We start from the raw sequence: 19,418 nt of genomic DNA, 5'->3' as shown, positions 1-19,418 counted from the left end.
ATGCAAACTCTGATAATGTCATAGCCTAATATCAGGACTCTGAGGGTGATATCAGAAGATGACATGGGACGAAGTTATCCCTAGGGTGGCTGTGCTATTGCTATTAAGCTTTTTTTTCCAGGAACTGAGATAGATACGTAAAATAAGTACAGAAGAGAATCAGTGACTTACTTTTTGTGACAACACCCTCTAGGCGAATGATATTTGGGTGGTCAAATTGACCCATGATACTAGCTTCTCTTAGAAAATCTCTTCTTTGCCGGTCCATGTGGCCACCTTTCAAAGTTTTGATGGCAACTGGGATCTCTCTTTTCCCTGGTGTCTTCAGACGCCCACTGCAGACTTCTCCAAATTCACCTTAAAATATGAACAGAAGCAGTTATTTGTTTAAACAGAATACTTATATTCCTGAAGAACTGAATTGTCCCACAGTACTATCTTCTTGTTTTTTAACATAGTGACACTCAAGTGCGTCATCTCCACATGGAGATTTCTTTCTTAAAACTTAAATTTGGAATGACAATTTGCTCGATCAGCGTTATGTATAATGAATAACAGGAGGCATTTTCACACACTGTACCACAGGAACTACCATTGACAGATGTCCCTGATCTGCTGAGAAATTACAACCAGCAGCATGGGCGATGCTAATGGAGTTCTACAGAAAGGCACTCACTGCCTGTTTCCTGTTCCTGTTCTCAACGCTGACATATGGGCCGAGCGGCGGCTCCATTCAGGCAGCCATCAGGCACGTGTAGCTGATTGGATCCCAAAGGCCACAAGCCTGGGCTTTACCACCAATGGAAATCAGTGCTCAGGTCAACTGGTATATTAAAACATATTGAAAAGCCCACGCTAAACTCAACCATAGAAAGTGATTACACAGGCTAAATTACAAGCCACATGGTTGGAATACAAATACAGTAAGAAAATCTACGGTTCGGCAATGGCTCCACTGGCCAGATTAAATAATATCCAAATATTTATCATGGATTTACTACAAATACACCCAGTGCTAGAGGGCTACGAGTTTCAAGGAAGTAAAGACTTGGTTCTCAGGAGCTTACTGTCTAGTAGGAGAATTCAGACATAAATGAAACACTTAAGAAGGTAAGAACCAATTCTTGCAAATGCTGTATTAGTTAAGCAAGAACAGTGAGAGCAGGGAGACTTCCTGGAGGAGAGGGAACTTTTGCTGGACCTTGAACGAAGCATAGGATTTGGATGTTCCAGAAAAACAAGGACATACCAAGCAGGGGTGCATGAAGGAGTGAGGGAAGTGAAAACAAAGATTCAAAGGTCAGAAACAGTGACGAGAATGACATGGACGTGGTGCAGTAGGGAGATGAGGCTGACTGGGGGGTGATTGTGGACAGAAGGCTGGAGGCTTTCTCTGTGCAATGCAGTAAGGTTAGGACAGCTGGAACAGCAGACTTGAGTTTTCTAGGGCCAAGTACCTGCATTTACTTAAGAGCATGATGCTTGATCCCCAATTTATTCATCTATAGAGTGAAGATAATAATAAAATCTTCTATAACCCAACAACATCTCTTCCCCACAAGGATACTGGGAAGATCAAAAGTGATAATATATGTGAAAGTGTTTATAAACTGTAAAGTGTTATTCATGTGCTTTAATTTATATAGATGTTTATAAAGGTGAAAAGAATGAAAATTCAAATATCTTTAGTTGGTGTATTGGCTGGCGGGTCTGGCCAATAGTTGGATGCAATGTAAGTTTAAGTATAGAGGATCAAATTCAATTTTTATAGTACCGTAGATTTCAGTTTTCCGTATTTTCTTTCGACCAGCTCATTACAGTTAACTAAATGTTGACTATAATGAATACTAACTGCCTTTTCGCGTAGATGCTAAGATTTTTTTTTTAAGTAAAAAAACCCAAAATGAAGCTAGATAGGAAACAAGTCAAAACTTGCTTCCTAAATTATGCATAAACATGTCTGCTATAAAAAGAAGGCAGTCTAATAAGAGAGTTTGTTCTTTGTGCTACAGAAGCAAACAAAACACTGGCTACAGAACGTATTCTCTAAATTCAGTGCATATGATATTGGGGTTTTACTAATCTTGCATAAATCTGACATCAAAATAAGAACAATCTTTTTTTACTTATTGACACTCTCAACATTTTGGGGTTAAACGCTCTTATGCTCACAGGAAAAAGAAGCCACAGTTTTCAGTTTTGTTTGTAATAATGTTTTTGATTTTTTAAAGATTTCTCTTGGACAAAAAAAAATGGCAAGTGATAGAAATTTTCAACATTTTTCTATTGAGGTTCTGAACCTTGAGAGAAAAGGGATGCACTGTGTTTAAATTAATGTCTGATACATCCAGGCCTACTAACATACTTGAAATCTGTTCTCAGATCATTTTAGTTTGAGGTAATGAATATCCAGCACAAAACAAATATTTTTTTTCTTTTGTTTTGCCTCAATAAATCTGTCAGTAAATATAAAGATGTAGCAATATTTTAAAACCCCTCACCTACCATAAGCTCATAATCTAGTGATTTTCTGTTAACATTTCATAGTAATTCAAATAAACTTCTGAATATAGGGAAATGAATAGAGAATTCTGTGGGTACTTTATTAAGGCAGGCATGCTGGTAATTTTCTTTGCTTTTCTGTTGTCTGAAACTCATGTATCTTATTAACACCATGCAGGTGTTTTCTTCGTGTCAAGCTCTGCAGGATCAAGTTATTATCACACTTATTTCAGTAACACTAAATACCGTCACCTCAATGAAAGATCTGAGGCTCCTACCACATTCTTCAGCTAAGTCCAAAAATTCAGTCATACAATGTATTAAAACCCTTACCCGCAGTATGCCTGGATGTATCAGACATACCCGGCAGAGAGGAAGAAATATTTTAAATTACACGCATGCTTTCAGATATTGCCAAAGACTGGTCCACTAGATGATGCCATGTAGCAAGTGCAGGGGCCTGCCTATAACCGCAAACAAGAGAAAGCTTTCCTCAGTAAGATCTGTGCATGTTTACATATATTGGGTAGTCCATTGTTAACTCATTGACTAGAAGAATATGGTGTTAACTACTGTTTTTTTCTTTTCTGATACATTGTTACCATCATTATTACAAAGGTAGCACTTACATAGTGCTTATCATGAGCCAAGTCTGAAAACTAAATATCTATTTTAATCTCGACAAACTTTCAAGGTGGGTACCACTATCATCCCCACTTTACAGATAAGGAAACTGAGGCACACACGCTACGTAACTTGTCCACGGTGACATAACTAGAAAGTGGTAGAGCTGTAATTTGGACCCAGGCAGTCTGGCTCCGGAGTCCATGCTTATAAGCCTTGTTCTCTGCTGTCTGGGGTGTTTGTCATAGTAAATATTTTCTTGTGTTAGTATGCTAAATTACCAACTGGTGACAATGGTGTCTTCAAACCAACTAGCATTCAAATACAGCAACTGGATGTCCATAGGCGGATGGAATGATGAAACCATGTACTACTTTTCCTGCACGACAAAATGGAAATGGGGACCTACCTCCAATATGCCGCATATTAGAGGGTCCGCAAAAAATCACTACAGTCTATCTAGCTTCAAGAGAGCAAAGAAAATTATATCTAGGATAATGGATCTTCTGCCACCGAGAGACCATTCACTGGCTAACAACCCCACCTATCTCCATGGATGGTGGTAAAACCTTTCTGGACAAGAAGTTGTGCCGTATAATACATAGGGCCATATTAAAATACCAATTAGTACTGGCCTTTCCACACGAAGCCTATAAAATAGAACTAAACCTGTGAGAGGGTCGTGGAGGCATGAGGGACAATCCGTCCTGCAGGACTCTCACACCATGATCCCCTGGAGGCTTCCCAGGATTTTACTCCTTCTGTTTCGAGATTCCAGTCCTCCCCTTCCTCCAGACCCCGAGGGTCACTGACACAAAGAGCCAAACGCCTGATGGTTTTTAAACACAGCCCTCAGGTGTAATAAGGCGCTTCTTTCTTCACACTTGCTGTTTCCCTCTGACGGGACTCTGCACAAGCCGCCCCTCTTCCTCCCTTGTCCCCGCCCCCCTCAGTCCTTCTCTATGTGGATAGCTTCTTCGCAGTAGTAAAGGCCAAGAATTGAGGTCCCTCCTTCAGAAAACTTTTTCTCTGATCAACCCATCTATTTTAGTCTCCAACTACCATCAGTTCCTTCCAAATGAAAAAGAAAAAAAGAGCCATCAGAAGCTGACCTTGCGCTCAGAGCTGGGTTATGTGATTCTCCTATCAGACATTATACCAGCCCTTTACAAGGTTACTTTTGTGACCATGATAAAATGAGATGGAGCAAGGCCACTGCATAATTCTGCCTGAGCACAGACAAAGGCAAGGTCAGAGTGCAAAAATACTAAACATCCCCTCCTCTCTTGGCTAAAATGAGTGACGGCTACTTCTGTACCAGTTATAACCTTATCCTTGCTCTAATCTCCACTCCCTGTAGATAAGATTCGTTAAGATATTGTGGTGTAAGACCTGAAATTAGGGCCCAACAGTGTGTGCTGCTTTGATATCTGGGGGAAACGGGGAGGGCCTCAAATGGCCTTACCACGGTTCTCCTCCCCACTCTGCTCCCACAGATAAACACCCCTCCTTATCAAATGGATCAGATACAGCTCCTTGTCCCCGAGGAACAGGTTTCACTTTCCGGCTAGCCTGTGGAATGACTCAAAGAAACCCACCACATCTTCCTAAGGGAACCAAAGGGCAGGCACCCCACCCTCTTGGTACCTCAAAGCCTGTCTCCCACAACCCCTGGGTGTTCACTCGGTTCCCAAGTGCCACCCCCCATGTGGCCCATGTGGCGTGTGATGTCCTCCTCCCCCCAGCTGTGAGCGTAATTAATGAATATCTGTCAATCTCATCTGTCCAATATAGGGCACTCAATCATCCCATAACCCTAGGGTGGGAATCTGTAGCTCACCGACAGGGCGAACAGGAGGCAATTAAAACAGACAGCCACAGAATCGCCGGTGCTTTCTGATCGCTTCTAATCTAGGGCGGACTCCTGCTTCCTTAGATCCTCTCCCAAATCACCCAACCAGGGCGCCAAACCTATAATTGGTTCTTCTTAAAACCCTCCTACTGACACACACTGCAGTCCCCATGCTGTGTGTTTTCTTTGCTGAAATGAGGAATAAACCCAACTTTCTGAACTACAGTGTGTTGCTGGGGTCTTTGACTTGAGAGCACTGACGTAACATATTTATCGTGTAGCACTTTCCACTATTTGAAATTATCTTTCAAACTCATTTTTAACTAGTTTACTCACTTAATAACTATTGCTCCATTTCAACTCCTCCCCTGATCCTGTCCTGTCCACTTAAACTCACGCAGGCGTGGGCCTTGACTGTCCCTATCTGCTGTTGTACCCACAGCGCCTGGGACAGAAGACACCTCTTTAATATTTGGTGCATGAATGAAATGAATGAATGAGGGGAAAAGATCACTCTAGACTCAAAGTTGGGATATCTTAGAGTAGAGCCAGAAGACAGAGAACTTTCTAGCATGCTAGTTTTTTTATTGGCCTAGTCTCTTCTGCTTTCCTTTCATTGTGTGCAGTCGAGAGATGCCTCAATATTTTCTGTAGTCAGCTTGTTTTTTTAACTTAACTGTACACAGTCCGCTTTCCTTCCAGAGTATACAGACAACAGGAAGAATATTTTTAAGTGTCATATAAAGAAAGAGTTAAAAAAGAAGAGCCATAGAGGAAAAACATAGAATAGATTTTTAATTCAGTTCTAGATGAATCTATTAGTCTCTTAAGGTCTTAAGGTAAATTCCATTATTATTAATGCTACAGGAGGGTCACTACCCAATTGTATTTACTGTCTGTCATTCAAGGATGAAATATCAGAATCCCTATGACTAATTCTTTCTGGTTTCTTCCCAACACATAGCACACCTTCTACATAGGAAAAAGAACAACCCTTTTTAGAAAATTTATAATCTCACACCAGTTGAGATCATATTTGAATACTTCTGATTCAACTTGACAGAAAGTTTTCTCATGTTTAACAAGGCTTGTCAAAAGGAGGAGTCGACGAAGACTTGGGAGAAGACAGGTTCTCAGAAGGCAGGGCTTCTATTTCTGGCTCCACCACTAACTTGTTTCTTGGCGTTAGAGGAAGTCAAAGTACTTCTTCCTGCCTCACTACCATTGTGGGTGGGTCGAATACCTACCACCTATCTACTTCTGGAGAGACAGTGATCAACATGTAAATATTTGCAAAGCTTTTCGAGTCTTAGAAAGGTTCCATGCGACTACTGAGTCTTTTGAAATTGTGCTGATACCACAGAGGAAACGCTAGACATGCTGCTCTAGCACCTTCATTGCTAAGTTCTTAAGGTCTAGGCCGGGAAGCAGGATTTCTTTCAGACCTGAAAGTGAGGTTTTTAACTTCCTTATCAAAAAATAGGTAGAGATTTCTTTAGTGAGTGAGTTAAGTAACAAATTTTCCATTTTTTCCCACGTAACCTTCCAGCCTCTTTGTCTTTTTGGGTAAGTTTTTATTACTTTCTGCTAAAACATCCTCCTGAATACAACACTGTCTTCAAGGAGATTACAATTTTCTCTACCTCTGGTATCCTGATGTCCACATACTACCTATCGAGTACTCTTATTCAAGTCATTTTGACTTTTCAAACTTGCTGACACCTCTACCCCTAGAATAGCGTTTTAATCCAGTACATCAGTCACCGCCAGATGGCCTCTCATATCACCTGCTACTCTTTAGAATAAAAAATACTTGCATTTCAAAACTCTGCTTGATGCTGTATCAAAATTAATTATCCATTCTGCCATCAGAAGAATCACGTTAGAAATAAAATCTAATTAAAAAATCTCCATGACTCAGAGAAAGTTACTCCACATTTTTGCGTCTCAGTTTCCTTATCAATAAGACGTGACTGTCTGTTGTGCAGAAGTGAAGGTACCCAGCCCTACCCCTGGCAGCTCCTAGTTTTGTTACCACACTTTTCCACTTGCCCTCTGGCCATGTCCTCCCTGCAAATGAAACCTAGGACCAATTTACCCACCTGCTGGGCTCTTCGCCCACAGTCAGGCTGCTGAGCCCTCTGCCTGGGACAGCAGCACCACTAGAAACCATGGCTCTTGCTCAGCTATGTTCCCTTCTCAGTGTACATCCCATCTCAGGGCAATGTCTCTCACCAGCACCAACTACTGCCTTTAGGCTGTTCAGATCCCAATGCACACTTGTAGCTCATATTTCTCTCTTGAACTCTAGACTCGTATAACCCCCCCAGAAGTCTCCTAGGGGCCATCTTATCATCTCTTGTATATTAGTCAGCGTTGGCTCCTATAAGAAAATACCACAGACCGGGTGGCAGAAATAACAGAGATTTATTTTCCCACAGTTCTGGAGGCTGAGAAGTCCAAGATCAAGGCACAGGCTGATTCAGTTCCTGGTGAGGGCTCTCTTCCTGGCTTGCAGATAGCTGCCTTCTCACCATGTCCTACAGGCTTTCCCTTGCAGAGTCCATAAAGAAAGAGATCTCGCTCTCTTCCTCTTCTTATAAAGCCACCAATCCTATCAGATTAGGACCTCACCCTTATGACCTCCTTTAACCTTAGTTAAAACCCAGAAGCACTATTTCCAAATATAGTCATATTAGGGGTTGGGGCTTTAACATAGGAATTTTGGAGGGGGGACACAATTCAGTCCACAGCATCTCTTAAAACCCACTTTACCATCTTCATCCCTTAATTCATTTTGTAGCTGTGTGTGGTTTAATATTGGCTCTCTGAAGATATCCATGTTCTAATCCACAGAATCTGTGAACATGTTACCTTATGTAGAAAAAGGGACTTTACAGATGTGGTCAGTTAATGATCTTGAGACGTGAGTATCCTGGATGACCCAGGTGGGCCTAATGTAATCACACGGGTTCTTATAAAAGGGAGGCGGGTGGGACCATCAGGGAAGGAGATGGAATGATGGAAGCAGAGGTAAGAGAGTCAGAAGGAGACTTGAGGATGCTATGCTGCTGGCTTTGAAGATGGAGAAAGGGACACAAGCCAAGGACTGCAGGAGACCTTGGGAAGCTGGGAAAGCCAAGGAGAGAGATCTCCCCTGAGTGCTCAGAATGAATCAGTACTGCCAATGCTCTGACTCTAACACACTGAGACTTTTGGCCTTCTGACTTTATCATTAATTTTTGTTTTTTTAAGCTGCTAATCTGTGATAATACACATATGGCTCTTAGCACAGACTTGGCAGGAAGTGAGTTCTCAAACATGAGTTTCCATTTTAGGCTGGATAATACCCCCCTTTTAAGCACAATTTCTGGCTGCTCTGCAATGTGCCCTTTTACATTCTCCTGTTAACAGCACTTCGCCCACAGGTGTAAGTTTCTGTTCCTTTGTCTCTCTCACTGTGCTGTGAAAGTTTGTTTTCATTGTCATCCCAGTGTCTATCACAGTGACTACCATGGGTAACTAATGAGTACTGAATACATGCTTGGCCAGACATCCTCAGGACAGACGCCTTCATCAGGATGTAAGTCTCTATGTGAACATTTTCAGGTGTTATCTGAGGCGGCAACCATGAGAGAATATCATTTGCTCGTGTGTGTGAATTCCTGCGCTAGCACAAATAAGACATTTTGGAATTCAGTCAGGCAATAAAAATTATCAGTATTCGTGGTGGAGGGCTTGTGTGTGGACAAGCATGACTAAGAGGAGCCAGTAGCCAGTCAGTTACAGTGGTCAAAATGTTTTCAAAAACGGGAGAAAAAGCATCTTCCCAAAAATACATAGATAATTATTTTGATTTAAAAAGCCAATGAGTGTCTTGAATTACTATTAAAAATGATATTATCTGGGTCTTTAATAGCAGTAAAGACTTTGCATAGCTTTAATATACTAAAGGTTTATAAATAAAACTATAATATTAGATCATTTTATCTTAAACTAAAGAAAATATGCACAGATAAGCACTAACACCTCTGTAAATTAAACCATGATTCAGAATTGGAGACATTTTAATGAGATTTTATTTATTCTCAAGGGATAATAACAGGCAGATATTCTAATAAAATAATAAACATTAAAAAATTTGTTTTCATGTTAAGGCACTATTTTCACTAACGTAAACCTTATTATTTTAGGTAAAATCTTCTTTAGTCAGTTTTGTCTTTCAGAAGACATTCATTATATTTTATCTTTTTAAAAAGTTTATGCTTCATTACATTATTTATTCAAAAAATACTGTTTTTCACCAAGTCCTAGTCCTAGATTGCAATATATACCATTTATTAAATGTACCTCTAGGAAGAAAATACTTGTACGAGTTAAACTCTGAATGTTATCAATTGTAAGAAGCAACCTAAATTGAGTCATATTAAAATGAGAACATTTACTAGAGCAAAACTTGAAAGAAGAGAAGAAATCACCCATAGACCAAATAACTGGAATCAATCTCATTTTGGTGTATATCCTTCTAATCTATTTCCTAAGCATAAATTTTACGTTTTCTTTTCCTAAAGCTGTAACCGTCCTGTATAGTATTCTTCTGCACGTACTTTGTATTCACTTATGTTCCAGCATATGCAGTTTCCATGCTATTACACATAACATAACTAATTTTAACAAATCCCCTTTTAAAGAGTTTGACGTCAGTCTCAATTTTTTCCATTATTTTTTAAAAACCAGCATTTACCATCAAATGTCATATGAGTTATTATTATAAGCATTATAGAGCAATATTTTTGCCATTTAAAATTTGTTGTAATTTAACTCCATTACATTAACTGAACAATAAGCACTTACAATATTCTTTTTGAAACAAAGCCAAAAGAAGTGACGAAACAATTTTCGTTTAGGGAGACACCCCAACCAGCACCACGTCATTAATCCAAAATACAAGTCAAACAAGTTTTTTTCCAGCTCATACTTTTCTCTGGGGAGTAAAATGTTAATATTCTGTAAAAGAGTTTGTGTAAAATTGGATTTATCTGTTTTTTCTATTTATGTGTTGGGTAAAATTTGGCAAAAACCCTCAAAATTTGAATCTGAAATTTCCTTTGTGGAAAAAAAACCGGTTAAATACTGATGCGGTTTATGTAACGGATATAGGAGAGTACAGGTTCCTATTCCTCCTGAGTTTTTGTAAAACACAGCTTTCTAGATACTTGTCTCCTTTATCCAGTTTTTACATTTATTGTCATAAAGTTGTTTATAATATTCTCCTATTGATTTTTAAATATTTGTTTTATGAGTAGTTATACATTTTTCTTTGTCATCTGTAATATTGTTACTTATGCATTATGCTTTTATTAACCTATTTTGCCAGGGTTTTAGAATTTTATTAATATTTCTAAGGAAATAACTTGATTTTGTTGCTATTTTGTTTTCTATTTTACTATTTTTGATATTTCTTTCCTACTTTTCTCTTTCTAATTTCTTTGCAATTATTCTATTTCTCTTTTTCTAAATTAAGTTGGACCCTTACCTAATTAATTTTTAGGAGTTTTTCATTTCTAAAATAAGTATTTTAAGGGTATACAGTCACCTCTAAAGTACAGGCATTCGTTGTGCCCATAGTTTTAAGACGCAGTTTTTCATTATCATTTACTTCCGGGGATATTCCAATTTATGTTAAAATAACCCATGAGTTGTTTAATTACATTAAAAATAATCAGCAAGTTCTTTGAAAATGTTTTAAACTTTCTAATTTTTTAAGTTACCTTTCTATTTATTAACTTCTAACTTAATTGTAGGTTGGTTAGAAATGTATCCCGTAAAAATGTGATTTGTTGCAAATTTCTTTATGGCCTAGTACACGGTCAATTTCATAAATACTTCGTGTGCTTGAAGAGAATGTGATTCTGCTAATTTGGCTTTATTATCCTTTCTATAGAATTTGTTAACTGTATTGCTCACATCCTCCAGCCTCATTGATTTTTTCCTCCTTGAGCTAGAAGTTAAAGGAAGTGTATCAAAAATTCCACCATATTGGCAGTTTATTAACTTCTGACTGTACTACGACTGTTAAGTTTTGCTTTCCACTTTTGGGACACGTCTTTATCCATCTCATTGTTGAGAGACGTAGGAAGCTAAAGCCCAGAACTGTTGTTTCTAATACTGAATGCTGCCTCAGAAATTATGAAACTGTTGCTTACAAAGTGCTACAATAGGCCACCCTTTGAGCTTGAGCACGTCCATTTTAAAACTTGGAAAAACTGCTATTTCTTAATATACCTATACTCATTGCTTCCCACTGTATGAAATAATAAAAATAATAGCTAAGTAGGTAATAGGCATCATTTTAAATGCTTTATATAAATTAATTCATTTAAAATATATATTACTGAACTAACAGATTATGAAAATTTAAAAAATACTAGGTCCTTCCAGCTTGTTTAAATGAGCCACGGATAATAATAGAATTAACTAATTTGGGACGTCCAGAGAGATCCACATACTTTGGAATCTCAATGGGAGGCAAACATACTCTTCTCCACGGTGTCTGCTAACATGCTCTCATTGCTGGAGCGCCTCACTGCTCTCATCCAGGGTGATAATCCTGTTGTCCTTAAGGATAGGAACAGTATGTGGAAGGAATTAAATTTTTAATGAACTAAAAATCTATACTTTTCGTATGGTAACTGCAACCTCAAATTTAAGCCTACGTTGCTTTCAGTGTCCCCAAATTAGTCACGGAAAGCAGTAGCCACCCAAGACTAGATGGCACTGTTCATCACTTCTGAAAGGGGAATTAATGGCTTCAGTTCCACTCCTTGAGCTCTGCAGAAGGATCTGCTGCAATTACATGAACAACATCTAGTCCTATTGATTAGATTAAAATGCAAGAAATGGCCGACAGCTGCAATATTATCAGAAGTTTCAAGTCTGTTCTAAGTTTAGCCCTGCATTTTTAAATCAAAAGAGTTAAAGAAAAAAGTGTAGAATTTAAAAAACAATAGGCCAATGGAAGTAAAGAGACATGCCTTTGTGATAATGTGAATATTTATCATAGAACTCATCGAAATTGAGATTAATAAACAGCATTTTCAGAAACTTTTGAAAAGCACTTTGTGCCGGCAAATAAGACTGCAGCAGAGCAGAGAAAGATGCTAAACACTTGTTGTTTCTTTCTCTTTTGTACATATGGAAGGCCAGATAATTGCTTTGGATTTCACTGCACAGAAAATCTAGAATCAGGGAAAGTACGAGCATGTTCCTGTTCGTGTCAGTGGAATAAATGAAAGCTGTGTGCCACCTGTCATGGATGCTATGTTTCCTTTAGATTAGAAAAGAACAACTGTCAGAAAAAAAAAACCCACAACTAAAGAGTAAAATATATTCCATTTAGTCTGCATATATGGAGACATTTTTATTTGAGATATTATAAAACTGGTATTTCTACACACTAGTGCTATCTTGAGATAAAAATAGATCAGCCTATTTCTCCATCCATCACTTGCTTTTATGTTTTATTTAATCAAATAAATTTTGAGAGTCAGAAATCAATATATATTAGAAGACATTAGAAGAGTATATTTATTTTTGAGGTATGAGCATTGAAAACACAGTAGGCCTGGCTTCTGGTTAAAGATGTAGCACAAAGCATGCTTATTTCATCCCCTCTCTGATGCCCCTCTAGTAACAGAAAAAAGAAAACACCAGGTGTTGCCCTGTAGGACAGAGGACAAGGGATGAGACTCAGTGGATGAGAGCTCAGCAAGTTTTTGAAGATGGAGAGTGATCAGGGAGGACTAATGGGTATAGTGGGGAATACAAAGCAAGGCAACGGATTGCTTTTGTAGAAAGGAGAGAAATTAACGTGGCGGAACCACGGATGGACTCCTGGCTTAGATGCACCCACTATGGCCAAGGGCAGGAGAGAGGCATGGGCCCCAAACGGGGCAAGAGTGTAGTCTGAAAGTTTTACAAGGAAGAGTTGACCACTAATTCCCACAAAATGGCAAAAGATTCCTTTCTAGAAAAAAATGAATATTCCCAGGGAAAATTAAAACTGCATATCGGCATTCGAGTATCTCCAAGAAATAGCCCCCTAACCACTCAAGGTTGACATGCCTGCATTCTCACCCAGAGCCCCCAGCAGCACCTCAGTGAAACGATGGAAAGCCAGGATCACCCCACATGTGAGAAGAGTCCCTAACGTGAAAGAGAGGCAAAGACAATAAAACAGAGACAAGGACACCAGGAGGAACAGTGATGATGTGTGACAAGACAGTTCATCTGTCAAGAAAGACCTGTATGCTAAAAGAAAGAAAGAATAAGAAAGTTAGAGAGATACCTGGAACAAATCTACATTTACAAAGAACAAACCCAAACACCGAAAATTGAGTTTAATGATTAAGATGGTAAAAACTCAATCCAGGGGTTTCATAAATGACCAACAGGAATTCCACAGAGAATAAAGAGAACTCAAGTGAGGAAAATCACATAGAAATAATACTGAAGATTTTCAAAGTGCTCACGTCCCACAGTGAAGGAGCCTCAGTGTGCGCAGCTCCTCAATGCGGAACGCCAAGGCAGAGCCCCCAGGCCTGGAGGGGCCAGCAGCAGGGCCGCCCGCTACAAGACCGCGGAGCAATGCCTTTAAAATTCAGAGGGAAAAGTGTCTTCAACTTACAAGTCTACGCCCTGACTAATTATTTATTGTATTTATTGAAAAAACATTTTCAGATTTAAAAGAACTCAGAAAATGTAATTGCTCTGCAAACTCTCCACTCTTAGTGAGGAAACCAATGGAGGATTTGTTCTGGCAAAATGAAGATGGTAAACAGAAAGACCACAGGATACAGGAAACAGAGGCTCCAACTTAGATAAGTGACCAGGAGAAAGGATGAGACCCATGCTTCAGTGCAAATGGAAGCAGAGAGCAGGCTTCCTGAAGGCAGTCGCTCATGTGGCAGAGCCTGGATACACTGAATGATGCTCTGGTCTGGAGTGGCCTAGAGCACAGGGTGGCAAACTTTTCCTATCAAGGGCCAGATGATGACAGTTTTAGGCTTGCAGAAAATTCCAACTTTTTTGCAACTCGTTAATTCTGCAGTCGCAGGGAGGGCAGTTGTAGACAATAAGTAGACAGATGGGTGTGGCCGCATCCCAGCAAAACAGGCAGTCTGGGCGGTGCACCATGGTTTGCTGAGCCCTGCTCTAGAGAAGCTCAGCCGTGAATTTCAGGAGCAACATCAAGAGGACGCAGAAGAGCAAACCCACTCTGGAGAAGGTGGCCTCGTCAGAAAGCACCTGCACAATTCAGCAGTCAGGTTCAGAGAGGCCACACCGTTCTTGCCTCCCAGCTCAGCAGAAAACGACGTCTGACTACGCAGAGCTCCCACATCAGAAATCTTAGCAGAAAGGGCACAAACATTAGTACAGTACTTGGGAAACAACTTACATTTCCATTTTGATTATAGGTAAGAAACTACCATAAGTATTAAGAATAGTCCCTGTAGTTGTTCAAATAATATATAGAGACGAGTATGATATTTAATGTTATAAAGATAGCATCGATTACCAAGGTGGCAGCCATATTGAGAGGAGAGGTGGGTGTCGTAAGGAAGCTAAATCTATGGATGATGTCTGACCTTGAGGTGGACGTGGAAGCAACCATCCGAATGGAAACGCAGGGTCGGCTAAGAAGGACTGCCCAAGGAGCAGGACCAGGAGCTGGATGGGGCAGGGCAGGAGTGGTGGCTTGTGCTTTTCACTACAAGACTTTCTATTTTCTTTAATTCAAGTCACTTTGTTTTAAAAGTTAAAATTTTGACTATTGCTTTTGCAGAGAGTGCTGACACACTCCACAGAGTAAAGTACAAGGTGTCACTGTTCTCCAGCCCTGTGGACGTTTGTCCTATCAACCAACAAGCGGACCCTGAGAGGCTACACGCTGAATGTAAGACAACAACCACATTTATTGTTTTTGCAAATTTACTTTTTAACAAATGAAGTTTAACTCTCTTCCCTACCTCCTCGTTTTTCTATCCTTAGCCAGGTATTGACCTCTGCAGCGACTGGGCCAGCCCCCAGCGTGGAGCTGGGGAGAGCCCTCTGAACTTTACTCACAGCTTCCTCCAGCAGAACACTCCCGCCCACTCTGGCAAGAATTCACTTTCCACTTCCCTCTTGCTGACCTGGTCCCGCGCGTTTAGAAAACAGGCGCTGCGTGGTGTGGATTCGCTTCCCACCGGCCGGGCTCTGCACTGGAACTAATCTCTATAGCGTCTCAGGCATTTCCTTTCTGCACAGGAGTACAGGTGACGGGTAATGAAGTGTCATCTACTATATCAAGAGAATAGTGCTTTTCACCTTTTTGTAGAAATCATTGTCATAACATCTAAACATAAAGTACATACTTAGAACTGAAAACTCGCTAAAATTGAGGATTCAGAATATAGTCACAAACAAAAACAACAACAAAATAGCCTAGACTCAGAAGCTACTGGATTCTTCCACATAGATCTCAACATGTCAAATCTTCTCCTGAAGATCCCTGTATTCTTCCTCTCAGTCACACTGGTCAGAAAACCAAGACTTGTTCTGTGTGTGCAGCTCTCACAAGTTCCTGAATTCTTGCTGGTTTCTCTGCTGCCAACCACTGCTTATTGAAAGCTTCCTCCAGAAGACATTCGAGAGGTCATTTTAATTACAAATCTGACTGTGTAATTCTCCTAACATTCTTCATTGCTCTTCAGTATCTGCAGGATGAAGCCATCTCTGGGTCGGCCTTCCCTCATCTCTCAATTTTACTCGCCTGCCTTGCCTCTGAGGGGCTGGTGCATCCTTATCCTGCCTCCCTCCCAACACTTACCCTGGGAATGTATAAGGAGAATTTCTACCTTGTTCCCCTCACCCAATCCTCCACAAGGCTACAACCCTTTTGAGGATAAAAGTCATTTAATGGATGACTTTCATCATTTTTGTAAACTGTAAATTCTACCCACTCATTAAAGTTTTGTAGCACCTACGACATGCCAAGTATTGTTGAAAGGGCTGAGGGTATAGCACTGAAGAAGAGACACAAAGAGGGAGACAGACAATAGAACAATGAAACAAAACAAATACAAGTCAGCTGGTGATAACTGAGCAGGGAAAGACCAGGTGTGGGGAAGGAGCATGGGAGAAGGCTGCTTCTTCACAAGCGTCCTCACAGGTGTCCCTGAGGAGTCCCATGTCCCCTGAGGCTGGAGGAGTAGGGAGTGAGGCAGGAGCTGTGGCATTACCAGAGCTAAGAGCCTTGCAGTCAGATGGACATCAGGTACAAAGGTCTCGCGATGGGGGTGCGTGAGGAATGTTTGAAGACGAGCGAGGAATGCTCCTTCCCAGAGCTGAGCGAGTTAGAGGTGGTGGGCTGTGAAGCTGAAGAGGCAGCTAGGGAGGGGAGCAGCCTTTACTCTGAATGAGTCAAGAAGTGACTGGAGGATTTTGAGGCAAGAGAAACAGAACCTGGCTCACATTTCAAGGGTTCTTCCATGCTATGTGTGGAGAACATACCACAGAGGGGAAGGTAGGAGAAGGAGCCAGGAGCGACGTTGGTGGGTAGGGCTAGGGTTGTAGCTGTGAAGAAGTAAAAAATGGTTAGATTCTGGGAGACGTTTCGAAGGCATAGATGACAGAGTTTGCTGATGTGGCTTATAAGAGCACGTGAACCATACCTCAAAAGAGGGAAATTTGTGATCTCGCCCTGAAGAATGACCTCATGACACAGTCAACATCCACATTAATGCTGGTCCTGCCAAGGCACTTGGTTTCTCAGTGGATCTGTACGCGCACAGTTAGGAGGTGGTGGCAGTGGTGATCCACTCTACCCCTGCAAATCATGGAGCTGGGAAGTGACTGTTGACAGACAGACCGACACATGACTGGAATGAAAGCAAAGAACATAGCCAAATTCACCGAGGATAGGTCGAGATTGTGGTAATGAAGGATGGTTTAAGAAATAGCAATTGCACAAGTCCCAGAAGAAGATTGCTTCATGGAGGAAATTCCTTCATGGAACTGAGATTAGATTCACAAATATAAAAGGCTATGTGTGATAAAGTCGTGGTTAATAAGACTGTGGGCTCTGAACTCTGACTACTGTGGGGTTGAAGCTGGCTTTATTATTTATAAGCTGGTTCACTTTGACCAAGTACCTTAATCTCTCTAAGCCTTAGTTTCCTTGTCTGCAAAATATACATATATGACTCTCGTGATTCTTAGTGTTGTGAGGACTGAAGGAGATGATCATATGTGCAAAGCTTGCTTCAAACATGCAAACATCTAGTAACTCTTGCCGACTGCTAATATCAGAGAGAGACTACCTTTCCTGATAGGATGAAGCAAGGCAGAGAAACATAGGAGAGATTCTGGCAGGAACAGAATATCAAAGGTTTCCACGTACACAAAGAGCCGAATTAGACAACATGGAAAGCCCACGTGCTCCAAGTCTAAGCAGTCCTCACGTAACACACTTTCCCATTCTGTGAGTTTATTTTCTCCCCTGTGAAAGCAATAAGGAAATACCTGCCTCGCTGCTGTTTCCATCTTTCAAAAAGTCAACAGGAACTGTTATCTGGCCTTAGTTCTGAATAAAGACCCAGGAAGTATAAGGCGTGGCAATTTGGGGAAAACTGACCATTTTCACTTTAAAATACCTAACATTCCAGGAAAAAAGCCCTGGCCACATTGCAGATATTAAACTTTAGGGTGGGAGTTTAAAAAATGTACATGGATTGGGTACTATTTCATGATCAGAGATTCTACAACAAGTGAGAGATAGGTATCTATAAAATACAGAATTCCAACAGTGCAAACACAGTTACCCCAATGAAGAAGAAACTGGAGAGGGCAGGGAATGCTGAGCTCAGTTATGACAGACAGACACAGCCAACCTACAAGGCAGAACAACTCACGGATGATACCGGAAATTGAACCGGCTGATCTAACTGAGCTGGAGAAGGACAGGAACAGTGTAGGAAAATTCACCTGTAGAACCATGAGGAAACTTAATAGGAATATTTACAAAGTGGGAATATGAAAAGGCACATATAAATTTGGATAGATAGAGAATATATGTGGTTTATATAGAGATATGGTATGGGTGTATAAATACAATAGAGCCTTGCACTGAGCATCATAATGTCAGTCAGACAAGCACAGAAACAGGTCTGGCTTAATATCGACTCATCTGGGAAAGACCCCCGGGGACTGGCCAGTAGTGAGCTCTCCCTGTGCCAACAGTGTGTGGCAGCTGTTCGCAAAGGAAATGCAAACTCAGGCTGCAATAACCGAGGCACAGCAGGAAAGGGGCTGGCCCAGTGTTTTCTGCATTGATTCGAAACTATTTGGAACATTGGGTTCAAATCTGAAAAGACTGAGAAAAACTGTCGTTCTCCAGAGGAAGGTTACCAGAATGATGAAGTATCCAGAAATCAGAGCAGATGGAAATGGTTGAAAGGTTTAGACAATTTAGACTGGAAAAGAAAGATTAACGAGGTTCACACGTTGTCTTCAACTATTGGAAGGGTGATGGTCTATGGTCGAAGGATTAGGCTTACTCTGTATAAGTTCAATTCTGCAGAACAAGTACCAGTGGGTAGTGCTATAAGATTACACACAGTGTTTGAGGAAGCACATTTTCACTCACAAAGATTCTCCATCTATTGGGACTTTTCGGAAGCGAATGGACTGCTGGGTGAGGTAATGAACACTTTCTGATAAAGCTTGGATGGTCGGATAGAATCCACTTTACCTCATTTGCTTCTCACGACAATCATGAAGTAGCAAAGGCATTTTATTTTTATTACTTGCCCAGTAAAAGAAAAAATCATTCTTCTTGTCTTTGATTATTTTAAACTTTATATGTCATTAAAAACTAAAAAGCCACTAAACTAAAAAGGCACTAACCATTACTAATAGCCAAGAAGCAGGGATAGAGTTACATTTGTGTCAAGAAAAGGGAAAAGCCTAGTCTTTGAAGAGAAATTAGGTACAATAAATAGCCAGTGTTGTCAAACTCTAAAACTCCTGAAATTGCCCAGAATTCCTCTTCACGCGTCTTATTCTACCACTTCCGTCTCTCTTCCTCTGTCCAAACTGCCCTTGCCTCATCTTGGCGTTCCTTACCTGTAAGAATGTGTCCAAACGCCGGGTCCCCCTGTGATCTGATGGCTTAGTCTGCAGTGATCTCTACATTCTTTCGTTTTTAATGGTGATTTATATATATGATTTGTTCACTTATGACGCTTCTTCTTTCCACCTTGGCCTTTCTTCTTCTCTGCTCTACCTTATGTCTTACATTTTCCACAGCTTCCCTCCTGAGCCTGAGCTCCTTTATTTTTCATTGTTGTAAACCTCATAGTTCCTATCCCAGGCAGATAAATAAGTGGTCACTAAACAA

At 40.5% G+C, this 19,418-nt stretch overlaps 1 protein-coding gene across 1 annotated transcript in view; it reads right to left on the bottom strand.

Moving 5' to 3' along the window:
- The window catches only part of EPHA6 (EPH receptor A6), a 721,750-nt gene that overhangs the window by 186,261 nt on the left and 516,071 nt on the right, over positions 1–19,418 (bottom strand). The window contains exon 10 of the mRNA XM_046658947.1: positions 172–357. Within this exon, the coding sequence (XP_046514903.1) occupies positions 172–357 (186 nt within the window). The remainder of the gene's footprint in view (positions 1–171; positions 358–19,418) is intronic.

This window comes from Equus quagga, chromosome 4, assembly GCF_021613505.1.
Source record: "Equus quagga isolate Etosha38 chromosome 4, UCLA_HA_Equagga_1.0, whole genome shotgun sequence".
Taxonomy (NCBI): domain Eukaryota; kingdom Metazoa; phylum Chordata; class Mammalia; order Perissodactyla; family Equidae; genus Equus; species Equus quagga.
The sequence above is the reverse complement of the archived record's forward strand: the minus strand, read 5'-3'. Positions and strand labels throughout refer to the sequence as shown.